The sequence below is a fragment of the Crocodylus porosus genome, unplaced genomic scaffold (genome assembly GCF_001723895.1).
Source record: "Crocodylus porosus isolate Cpor-Errol unplaced genomic scaffold, CroPor_comp1, whole genome shotgun sequence".
NCBI classification, from domain to species: Eukaryota; Metazoa; Chordata; order Crocodylia; family Crocodylidae; genus Crocodylus; species Crocodylus porosus.
In genome coordinates this window covers 55,357,568-55,369,713 of record NW_017728907.1, presented here as the reverse complement: position 1 = coordinate 55,369,713, position 12,146 = coordinate 55,357,568, and the positions used below count along the sequence as shown (strand labels likewise).

General features: G+C 52.8%; 1 protein-coding gene across 1 annotated transcript in view; it reads right to left on the bottom strand.

Moving 5' to 3' along the window:
* The window catches only part of PCSK9 (proprotein convertase subtilisin/kexin type 9), a 25,493-nt gene that overhangs the window by 12,639 nt on the left and 708 nt on the right, over positions 1–12,146 (bottom strand). The window contains exons 2-6 of the mRNA XM_019530636.1: positions 12,008–12,125; positions 9,849–10,040; positions 5,797–5,920; positions 4,857–4,990; positions 2,342–2,483 (exon numbers count right to left, since the gene is read on the bottom strand). Of these exons, the coding sequence (XP_019386181.1) occupies positions 2,342–2,483; positions 4,857–4,990; positions 5,797–5,920; positions 9,849–10,040; positions 12,008–12,125 (710 nt within the window). The remainder of the gene's footprint in view (positions 1–2,341; positions 2,484–4,856; positions 4,991–5,796; positions 5,921–9,848; positions 10,041–12,007; positions 12,126–12,146) is intronic.

The following is a 12,146-nucleotide window of genomic DNA, read 5'->3' as shown; positions in this document are numbered from 1 at the left end:
ACCTTGCTGGGGTCACTTGACCCCAGTACTCTTTCCTGCCATGGCAGGGGGTCAGACTTGATGATCTGCTCAGGTCCCTTCCGACCCTAACAACCATGAAACTACGAAACTATGAAAGCCAAGCTCTTCAATGAGTTCTATACATTTGTACTCCTAGACACAGTCCAAGACAAATCTCCCAACTAGAACATAGATAGACACAGGAGGGATACCAGGCCACCAACTAGTGACGGGGCACTTGGAGGGGCTGGATGAGCTCCACCCAAGGGTGCTGAAGAAATTGGCCAGTGTCATAGCAGAGCCGTTGGCATGGCTGTTCGAGCACTCATGGTGCTCTGGTCAGGTCCCATAGGACTGGAAAAGGACTGTGGTCCCTATTTTCAAGAAGAGGAGGAGGGAGGAACCAGAAAACTATAGGCCAGTTAGTCTCACCTTTATCCTTGGGAAAACACTGGAAGAAATCATTAAGGATCATATTTGTGGGAGCCCAGCAGGGGAAATGATGCTGAAAGGAAATCAGCAGGTACCGATTGCAGGTAGATCCTACCTGACTAACTTTGTTTCTTTTTATGACCAGGTCACAAAATGCTTAGACGCAGGAGTCGAGGTAGATGTCATCTACCTAGACTTTAAGAAGGCTTTCGATAGGGTATCTCATTCTGTTCTCATAAATAAACTGACCAGCTGTGATGTAGATGATCACACAGTCAGGTGGGTGGCAAATTGGCTTAGGGGTCGCCCCCAGAGAGTGGTGGTACATGGGTCGATATCGACCTGGAAAGATGTGGGCAGTGCAGTCCCGCAAGGCTCAGTCCTTGGACCGGTGCTATTCAATGTCTTCATCAGTGACTTGGACAAGGGCATGGAGAGCACCCTGTCCAAGTTTGCAGATGACACGAAAGTGTGGGGCAAAGTTAACGCACCAGAGGGCAGGGAACGGATCCTGGCGGACCTGGACAGGTTGGAAAAATGGACCAAACGAAATAGGATGCAGTTCAACAAAGACAAGTGCAAAGTGCTGCACCTGGGCAAAAAGAACCACCACCACACTTACAGGCAGGGGGACGACCTTCTCAGCAGCAGAAAGGGATCTCAGTGTCATAGTTTATCGCAGTCATCAATGTGATGAAGTGAGCAACAAAGCTAACCGCACTTTATCATGTATTAGCAGATGCATAATGAACAGGTCTGGGGAGGTGATGCTTCCCCTCTATGCGGCACTGGTCAGGCCGCAGTTGCAGTACTGGATCCAGTTTTGGGTGCTGCACTTCAAGAGGGATGCAGAGAACCTTGAGAGGGCTCAGAGGAGGCCGCTCGTATGGTCAGAGGCCTGCAGGCAAGGTCCTACCAGGAGAGACTGAGGGACCTGGATCTCTTCAGCCTTTGCAAGAGAAGGCTGAGAGGTGATCTTGCAGCTGCCTATGAATTCATCAGGGGAGGGCAGCAAGGAATGGGAGATGCTCTATTTACTAGGGCACCCCCTGGAATAACCAGGAACAATGGCCACAGATTGACGGCAGGCAGGTTTAGGTTGGACATTAGAAACAACTTCTTCACAGTAAGGGTTGCCAGAATCTGGAATGGGCTCCCAAGGGAGGTAGTGCTCTCCCCTACCCTGGGGGTCTTCAAGAGGAGACTGGACAAGCACCTAGCTGGGATCATCTGACCCCAGCGCTCTTTCCTGCCCATGGCAGGGGGTCAGACTCGATGACCTACTGAGGTCCCATCCAACACTAACTTCTATGAATCTATGTATCCCCACCTGGGTGACCATACCCAGTTTGGCTGGGACAGTCCCAAATTGTGGAGGCCAGTCCCAGCTGGCAGGTGAAAATTAAAATTAGCATCCCAGACATTGAGCAGGGAGGCAGAGCAGCATGAGCTGTGAAACAGGAAGTCCTAGCAGTCAGCAAAATTGCTCTAAAGTAGGTTAGCTGAATAAATGGAATGACCATTAAAAAGCGGAAATGATTGTGAATATCTGTGAAGTACAGAACAATGGGTCATTAACAGGCCACTGACCCCCTTAGCTGCCTGAACAGTAATACCAGAGCTGCACCAGGCCACCCACCCCCCTCTAATTGCAGCAGCACTGCTAACTTAAAGGGAGGGGAGTAGTGTCCTGGATTTCACATTGTCCCATATGGTCAGCCTATGTATCCCTAACCCAGCTTCTCCCTGCCAGCATGGGAAGCCCGTGCTCTCTGGGGAGCAGGCAGTGCCCCAGCTCCTGGCACTGAGCAGATCGCATCTAAGTGCAAAGGGACTAATTTAGAGGGTGCTGACTGAGGTCACAACCAGTCCCAGCAACCCACAAATTGGGGTGAGGGTCATCACTCACCTATGAGGATCCCGCTGACAGTGCCCTTGCCTTGGCAGTTCAGCACCCGCAGGCTGCGAACGCTGGCCCCCGTGGCCACGCCGGCGTCCCGCCCACTCACCACGCCGGCCATGTGGGTTCCATGGCTCTCACACTTGTTGGCCTGCCAGAAAGACAGGAAGTCAGTTGGGGAAGCAGAGGCCTTCTCAAGCCATCACCTGCACAGACACACACAGGGCCCACTCCTGCAACACCCTCACCGACAGGTATCATTGCTGGTGCAACGCTTCTGCTGAGTGCAATAGCCAGTTACTTGGGGGCATCCCCACAGGCAAGATCCAGCCTGTTATTTTCAGGCTCTGTTTATTCAAGCACTATTTTTATTCCAGCACACCCCATCTAGGCTACGATGTTTCAGTGGGGCAGCAGCAACATACCACTTGTGGGGTCTGAATTCAGTGAAGGCCTAAAGCTGACTCAGCTGCCACAGGGGGAAAAATCATCTGCTACCTAACAGATGAGCTGCCCGCTGGGGCAGCCGCACAGCCCAGGCCTCCAACAGTGACTGGTGCCAGCTGCTTCTCGGGAAGTGCAAGAAAACCCCACTAAGCAGAGCTAAGAGAAGCTGCTTCCCCACAAGGGTCTGAGCCTAATCCGTCTTAGAGGCTTAAACCATGAAGCATGAGGCTTTATCCCATCCAAAGCTCTTTGTCTGCTTTAGTGATTAAAACTCTGGATGCCCCTGTTATCCGAACAGCCAGCCATCTGGGTGCCCCTCTTCCCACCTCTGGCAAAGCCGAGATGCAGGTCTTCTCCACCGTGGCTACCCCATGGATGTGCTACGCTGGCCGCAGGCAGTCATACCAAAGAGAGGCAGTAACAGGGCAAGGTGTGAGCAGACTCTTGCAGTTGGGCCCTTCTACTCACTGCAGGTTTGTTTTATTCCCCATGAGGGATCCTGTCCCTTCAAAAAGGCCGCCCAAGAATCCCCTCTAAGGGGAGGATCCCAAGCACCAGGATGATAAGTGCAACTGAACAGCTGTTGTTCATCTGATTGGTCTGATTCACCACTGGGTTCATGCCATAATGCTGAAGTAATACAATGATGGATCAAATCTCTATACAAACCCTAGTTCCCTCACTCATCACATGCCTTGAGGCACCTTGTAAAGTAGGTATTACTTCTCTGAAACAGCGATGCAAACTGAGGTACAGCGATGTTAAAGGACTTGCCCAAGATGATACAGCAAGTCAGTGGCAGAGGTTGACCGTAAAACTCAAGTGATCCAGCAGCCCGATGCAGCATGCTCCAGAAGTTTTTGGGGCATATCACAAAGGCCAAGAAGCTGCTTCCACACAAGACTTCTCACTGAGGGTTAAAATGGACAGTTCCCCAGCTTCTGTCAAGGGTTGCAGCAGGCTCCAAGTGAACTGAACGCCCCTGGTGTGAGGGTAAATCAAAGTGGGTTGTACAAGCTCTGTCAAAGGCGTTGAATGTGACAGGTTCTCTCCATGCCAGCACTACTTGGAGGTGAGGCTTGGAGAGCTGAGCTGTGTGGGGGCCTGGACTGAACACAGCAGGACGACCTGGTGCAGACAGGGGCATAGAGCATAGTTTCTCAACCTGTGCTATGTGTACCCCTGGGGGTACATGAGACACAGGCAGGGGGTACATGGGTATCCAACACTCTCTTGCCTTCTTTTCCTCTCAAAACTATGGCAAAAAATTTGGTGCAATTAAAAAAATTAAATTCCTTAGTAATAAATCGGTGTTCAGCTCTCCTAGCTTTGGCCAACATCACCTCTAGCCCAGGTACATACTTGAGTTGTGCACCCCGGTACAAAAGGTGGCAACCCTACCCACACCAGATCAGACATCTGTCATATCACGGCCTTATATACGCAGCCGTTCTCCCAATGTATGGCACACATTAGTTTGCAAATATAAAATTCCCTGGAAAATTGCATGTTGGGGTACTTATTAACATTTTCAGAAGTGAGGGGGTACTTGCTACTTAAAAGGTTGAGAAACACTGACATAGAGAGTCACTCCATGAGCCTCCCTGATGCTATGACTAGGGCCTGGCAGAAATGGGTCACCCCTGCCCACTGCTGAAAACAGGTATTCAGCCATAACTCAAAATATGCCTGAAAGCCCAAAGGCTTTGATAGGGAAATCCTGCTGTAAAGCTTCATGGAAACTGTAGTGCAGGTGCCCCTCTCTCTCTTTCTCCTCACCAGGCTAGGCTCCCTGTTCAGACTACATCTCTCATGATGCACCATCTTGGACAGGGCAGCTGGTGTCTTGTGATGGTGGGGGGTGGGGGATGAAGGCCAGTGTGAGAACGTGGCCATCAGAAGAGAACAAAGGCATGAAGCAACTGAGCTACAGCTCTTCCCCACAATGCAGATCTTCCTTGTGAAAAATGCTGCCCGGTCAAACACACCAAAATCCACTCAAAAACAGGTTGGGTGGAGCATTTTCGAGCAGCCCTCCGGGCTCGACGCTCCAGGCGCAGGCTGCCATCTTACTCGCCTGCCTGTGAAAGCGTGTGCCATCCTCCTCCGGGACGTTCTCGAAGTCGGTCACAAATGCTCTGCCCTCGATCTCCCGATGATTGCTCTGGATACCGGTATCCAGCAGGTAAACCTCGACCAGGTCTCCTTTATCTGCCAGAGACACATAACATGGTGCTGCCAGTGCCCAGGGAGCAGGACTACAGCCTGGAGAGCTCGCATCAGCCCAGCGCTGTCACAGATACTCCAAGCACTGCTCTCTTCTACTCCAGTGCTGACAGCCAAATCCACCTGCCTGAAATCAGTCTTTTGGGCCAGTGACCTTTTTTTTTTTCATTTAAATTCTTAAGTGCTTAAATTTAAATCAATAAAAATGTTTACTATTTCTTTCAGGCAAATTCAAGTTTTTCAGACAAAACAGTGCTGCACACTCAACTCATCCGGTGTCAAGACAGAGCCTGAAGCTGCAAACTCCCTATGCACTGAGTTTCCAGTGATTCCCAAAGGAACTCTTTAAGCAAGGGGTCTTGGAGAAGCAGGCCTGTGACTTCTATCCTGAGCTCCCCCTTCCCAGTGGAGCAAGGAAGAAGCTTCTGAGCTGCTGGAGAAAACACGGTGGACTTTGAGCTGCACTCCAGACCATGCCAACCAGCCCTGCCCAGGGCCAATTTAATCCTAGGCACAGGCAGGATGGCACGGAGAGCTGCCTGGCCTGTCCCTGGCCAGCTACATTCCTCAAGACCTGCCAAACCTGCAAAACTCAGGTGGAAGAGCAAGTGCCTCCAGGGCAGGGTGGGGGCCATAGTCTCCCTCCCTCCTTCTGCACTTCGACCTCTGGGCAGATTTTCTATCTTCCCCACAAGCACTTGGATGACTCAACCCTGCCCCAAAAATCAGCGGACACCCCATGAATATAACACCCCTTTATAGCCAATTCACACCGGGGATGTAGCCCTTACTGGGAGGGTCGTATTCATCAGCCTTGTGCTGTGCCAGGATGATCCTGTCCAGGTTCCAGGGGACACTCTGAGCAAACACGTAGGAGTCCTCCTCAATGTAATCAACGTGCGGCAGTCTCAGCGCCTGCACAAAAGAAGCGTCACGGAGAGACACGCGCATTGTCTGAGCCAGACAGGGGAGAATGGCAGTCACTTTGTGTAGCAGCCTCGTCCCTGTGGGCAAGCAAAGCCCACGCCTGCCAGAGAGGTGATTTACTTCCAGATCCTCAAAGGTAGCTAGGTGCCTAATGCACATTGATGCCACTACTCTTTGATCGGTGGGCATTGAGCACTTGAAATCACAGAAAAGTAGGGCTGGAAGGGACCTCCAGAGATCACATCTGGTCCGACCCCCTGCTGGAGGCAGGATCATCTCTGTCCAGACCAGCCCACGCAAGTTCTTGTCTAACCCAGTCGTAAAACCACACTATCGACATGGTCACACAACTACAAGGCAAAGCGCTTAACCTGCCACAGGTTAACACAGGGGGACGAGGGCTGCCAGTGTCTGGCCACTACAAGAATTACTAAAAAGCCTTTCAGGATGTGCACCTTGGGGCCTAATCCTGTGCCAGAGAAAATGAATGCAGCTGGGAGTGCTTAGTGAGGAGGAGCTGAGTGAGGCCCCAAATGATGAGATGTTATGCCCAAGGAGGGGTGAAACATGAAATCAGTCCCAGACACAGCTGCCTGTTAGGGACCCAGTTCTCCATAGGTATGACCTGGTGTGGGCCCATGGCTGTCACAGGAGCTGTGCTGGGGAAGACCACAGCCTGATCCCAAAAGGAGGTGTTGGTTAGACACAAAACCCAGGGCTGTTTAAATCCTTCCTATATCTGAGCCACAGAAACCTTGCAAGAGAGACAAAAACCTGATCCTGGACCACACAGTAGCCACAAAGCTGCCTGTGGTCTCTCGCTCAGACCTTTTTATTTATTTTATATCCCTAATGATAATCCAGGAAAAGCTTGGCAGTGCTCATAACAGTTTGCCTATTCCTGACTGGTTGATCTTCCCCAACACCAGGACATATTTCCCAGAGCCACTGAGGAGCTCCAAGCACATGTACACCTACAGGTTAAACGTACATGAGAAGGGGTCAGGGTCTTCCACTGCCTTGTGGTGGACACGGATAAGCCAGGGATTGATCCTGCAGCTTTCCCCCACTCCCCGCTCTTCTAGCCATGCCAAGAACAGGTACCAACCAGGATGACGTTGCCTTCCCATAAGCAGTGCTGGATGCATCTCCATTCACAGCTCACCAGTGCTACCTGCTCTTGAAGGGCAAGAGAGTCCCTTGGAGGATGGACTTGTGGTTAAGACACAGGGGGCACGTCTACAAGACATTTAACTGCACAGTAACGCAGTTTACTGCAAAGTAAGCCTGTGTGTCTACATGTGCATATGCTTACTACACGGTAAACCTCACTAATCGCAAGTAAATCTGCTACCTGAAAATGCAAGTAGCAAATTTATTTTTGTTTAGTAATGGAGCCGTAGCGCTCATATAGACACCTGATCAGGAGCAAATCTGCTCCCAGTCAGTCGTCCACTTGTGGGTGGAAGACTGCTCCCTGCCAGCTGCCACTGGAGCCAGGGAGGGGACTATGTCCCCCTGCCCCAGCAGCAGGGAGCTCCAAGCCCCTCATTCTGCCATCACAACTGGGGAGTAGGAGGCTGAGAGCACCTTATTTCCCAGAGCCAGGATCTCCCAGCACTGGCCCCATGACCACAGAGTGCTGCTAGGAGGTAAGGGTCTCCCAGTCCAAGCCCCGTGACCACAGAGCTCAGGCTGGGAGATAAGGGACTCCCAGTGCTGGCCCCCTGGTGCAGAGCTAGTGCTGGGAGCTCCCTGCTGGTGGAGGCTGGGGAACTTGTTCCTCATCCTGTTCCCCACCCAGCCCCACACTTATGGAGCTGATTGGGAAAAAGCTCCCCAGCTTGTTCAGCACTCAGCTCCATGCTTGCTAAGCTGAGCGGGGAACAAGCTTCCCAGCCTGTTCCCCACCCAGCTCTGTGCTCACACCGGCTCCCCGCCACTGCGTACACTCCTGGGAAGCAGGGGGAACCCACGCCCCCCAGATCTGTGTGTGGGGCGGGTGCAGGCTGCCCGCTGCAGGCTCAGGCTCCCACCCTGCTGTCCTCCTCCAGGGCCTCCACAGCCTGGCAAGTGTGACCTGGCGCTGCATGGCAGAATGGAGCCACACAGGAAAGCTGCTTGCTGCTGCAAGCTCCATGCTGCCCTGATGATGCACCCCTGCATGCATGGCAGCACCATGAGGCACAACCCAGTGCCACCACCTCTGCTGCTGCCCCACATACAAAGGACATGTCGCCAGGGCAGTGCAGAACTCGCAGCCCCAGCCCTACCCAACTCCCTCCCTCCCTATGGGAGTCTCAATCCACTCCCATTACCTGAAGGAGCTGCTCTCCAGGCTGCCACGGGCATATTCATGCCCATGGCATCCCCTGCCTGACTGCCCTCCTCCCACTCCCTTGCAGCCCCCTGCAGACTGCAACTCTGACAGCCTGCAGAGAGCTCATTGCAAAACTGCAAAACCCACATTTTCCTCCAGTTAAGGGAGAAATCCGTGTTTTACTCCATTTTTCAGTGGGAAACCGGAAACCCGGATGGTAATGTCCCAGCTGGGGCCCCAGGAAGTGGGAATAGTTTGCTGCCATTATCCACAAATCTGCTCCTGCTTCCCTACGTGTGTAGACACCTGCCTGGGAGCATTTACTCACGAGTGGTTTACTCATGAGTAAACTGATCCCAGATCAAATGCATGTGTAGATGTGCCCAGGGGTACTAGGAGATTCGTGTTCTGTTCCCAGTTCCATTGCAGTGGTTTACATTGCTTGAAAAGACAAACGCCTGTGTCTCAGTTCCCCCCCAGCGTGGGATAGGCACCATGAGGTTCAGTTAATGCGGTGGACAATAGAGGAGTGGGAAAGCTTCCCCGGGAGAGCTCAGGACTTGATCTCAACACACTGTCCTGTGGACACAACCCTGACAGTGCATCTGTGCATGGCTTTGGGGAGACGGAGAGCAGCCAACAGGCTGAGTATCTGCCGATGTCTGTGGCTGCAACCATAAAATGCTTGTCCCAATCCTGCAAAGACATGGGACTTTCACATGGCCCAGTGAGTCTAAAACAGGCCAGTTAAGTGAAACCACAAAGCTGAACAGCAACTAACCTGTATCTCCTGTGGCAAAAGTATGTTCTTCTCAAAGATCTTCCTTTGCAAAGTGGCAGTGCATTGCATCAGCTTAAGTGCAAATCACTCCCACGTGCTCTTAAGACATACAACCAGCAGCAACAAGTTTGCATCCAGCCTTGTGGGCGGGTGGAAAGATATCAAAGAAAACACACTCTTTCCCTTCAGATCTGCATCACTTTGGAGTCCTGATCTGAATTCTTTATTCTTTCTACAGTTCCAGCCTCTCCTCCATGCTTCAGGCATCAGCAGGATGCTGCACAAAGCATCAGAGCCCAAGCACACAAAACCAATGCTGGCAAATTAATCAAAAGAGGCAGGATTTGCTGCCTGGATCACACCCTAGGTCATTGCCTCTTTCTGATGGTGGCTAGGACCAGATGCTTCAGCAGAAGATACAAAAACCCTTGTGTGGCCAGTTATGAAATAACCCACCCACAGGGAAAGTTTCTCCCTAATCTCCATCTGGCAGGGATTAATTAGTGCCCTGAAGCATGAGGGTTGATAAACTTTGCAAACAAGTGGATGGGGAGATTGTTATTTTAATCCTTCCTCTCCCAACTCCAGACATATTCAGTCTCTGTAGAAGCAGACTGAGATTCTCTGGGCCACGTCCTGTGACTGTCTTCCTAATCGCCTGCCTTGAAGCCTGAGGATTTTCTGCCTCAACCTGTACCTGCTGGAAAAAAAAGCCCTCTTCTCCATGCCTGCCCTGCACCCAATGCCTCTGAACAGCAACAGCAGGAAACAAAACCCTCACAGGTGGAAAACCCGGGTGTGCAACATCACCTTACCATATCCAGCATGTCGCTGCTCATCTTAACGACAAAGCCCTGGAAGAGCTCCTGAAAGATGTGCAGGATTTTGGTGAGATGGCCATGCTTCGCTGCTCTGGCCTGCAGCCTCTGGACAGTTCTCCCTGTCTGGGACTTATGGGTTTCCTCCTTCAGTACCACTATGTAGTGCCCTGGAATTCTCCAGGCATCCTGGGTTTAAACAAGCAGAAGTAGTTGTGTGCAAATGCAAGTAAAAGTAAAGCTTCCCTTTCTAATCCAGGCTGCAGCGCTGTGGACTACAGCTACTTTTTTTTTTTTTTTTGGAAAATGTTTCATGTTCCAGGTCAAATTAGCCAGATCAGTTCTGAATCCTTTTGACCGAGCAACATTTAATCATTCAAACACCATACGTAGCACTGCAACTGGCAAGTATCCTCCACCCCAGACTTCTCAGCCTGGGGCTTCAGATACTTCCAAATCCATCAGCGGGCATCCTACGAGCAGACCCAAGCCCAGGGGCTTGGGGTTCGCATACCCCCGAGTCTCACTTGCCCTCAGCCAACAGCCGCAGAAGCAAGCTAGGGAGGAGTCCCCCATTTCCGTAACATAGGCGTGCAGCCACAGTCCTCCGCTGGAAGCTAGTTGTGGACCGGAGCTGCTGCTTTAATCAGCTCAGCAGCGTTTGCTTTGTGGCACAAACTGAACATAATCGGGAAGGAGCTGACTGGCCCACTCAAGGCTTCGCACATCATAGTTCAAGCCACTGAAGTCATGAAAACAACTTAAACATTGTAAAAGCTTTTAAAACGGCCTTTGGAATACTTTTCATTTGCTTCCCTCTTTTACATTTGCCACCTCTCCCCCTCCATCACAGGCACGAGGGCTAGAAGTTGACTTGGAAATCACTAGGGAGTCTCGCACAATCACAAGAAGCCGGGATTTCAAGACCCTTCCAGTCCTGAATCACCGGAGCTGGTAACGGGGTGACTGCCCTGCACCTGCTACCCCCATGTGGAAGCACCGAGCTGCGGCAGTCCCCCCCGAAGTCACTGGGAGCAGTACATCCCACTGCCCAGCAGAGCTCAACAGGAGCTAGCTCCGCTTCTCTCTCAGCTTCAGGGATAGACACCCTCACAGCAGCTGCCCTCTGCCTGGGCAACATCTCACCCCTGCCAGAAGCCGTGTGGAGTTACAAATCATCGCTGAGGGAGGCACAGCGGAAGAGGCAAGACAGCAGCAGGCAGAAGGCTTGAGCTGGGGAGGGACCCACCTAGTCCTGGCCAGCCAAGCAGAGAAACCTCCCCATCACGGGGCAAGCCAGCAGCCCTCCTGCCACAGTCCTCATGCCCATCAGCTCCAAGACTCACCTGCCAGATGCCGGATCCTCCCAAGCTGTCAGAGAAAGGAGTCTCACCCTCCTTCCAAAAACTCTTGCCCCCTCCTACCATGCACTGAGGCTCTGGAGGGCCGGACAGCCAGGACCCAAATCCTGCTTCCAGGAATACCAGGATCTGTCCTACAGCTTGAGTGGGGAACAAGTTGAAGTCTGCACTCGCCTATCAGAGCTGCAGCCAGTGAGGGCCACAGGCCAGGCCCGCCCCGGATGTGCCTCGCCCCACCAGCGCGCCCTCCCACGCCGGGCTTCACGGCGGCTCTCGGGCTGGGGGATCTAACTGGGGACTTGCAGACTCCCTCTGGGCCGTCGCAAGACACTTGGGAGGGGACACCCAGAGCAACCACAGCAGCTGCGTTGCAGGCACCCATCTCAGTTTCCAGCTGCAGCTGCCCAAAACCCCCAGAGGTGTCTCAGCACCATCAGCAGCTCCCAGGGGGTTTCCAAGTCAGGATCCGCCACGCCATCCTCTGCGTCCACCTAGACCAGTGAGTGGTGCTCAACTGGGGTGTCTCGAGATGCCCTCACCGGGGCCGCAGGGTGCCGAGGCAATGTTAGCACCGCTAGGTGTGCAAGCATGACACGAGGTACAGCTAGAGACCTGGGCGAGGAGCCCAGGGAGTTAAAACCCGGGTCCTGCAGAGCTCTCTGCAACAGAAGAATTGCTTTAGTATTTTCCCAGGGTTACAAAAGGAGGGAAAGGTCTGAGCTGGCATTTTCCGAGGGGGGCCCAGAGTGTGAAACCACAGACCTGCCCCCTGCGGACCGCCAAGCTTGTACCCACCTTGGTGCAGCGGCGGAAGGCGGCGGCGCTCTGCCTCCCGGGCTCCGTGCTGTCTCCCTCCTCAGAGGGAAAGGACAACGCCAGCTCGTCCCCATCCCCGTGCGCCGGGGCCGGCGCGCTGCCCAGCGCCAGCAGCAGG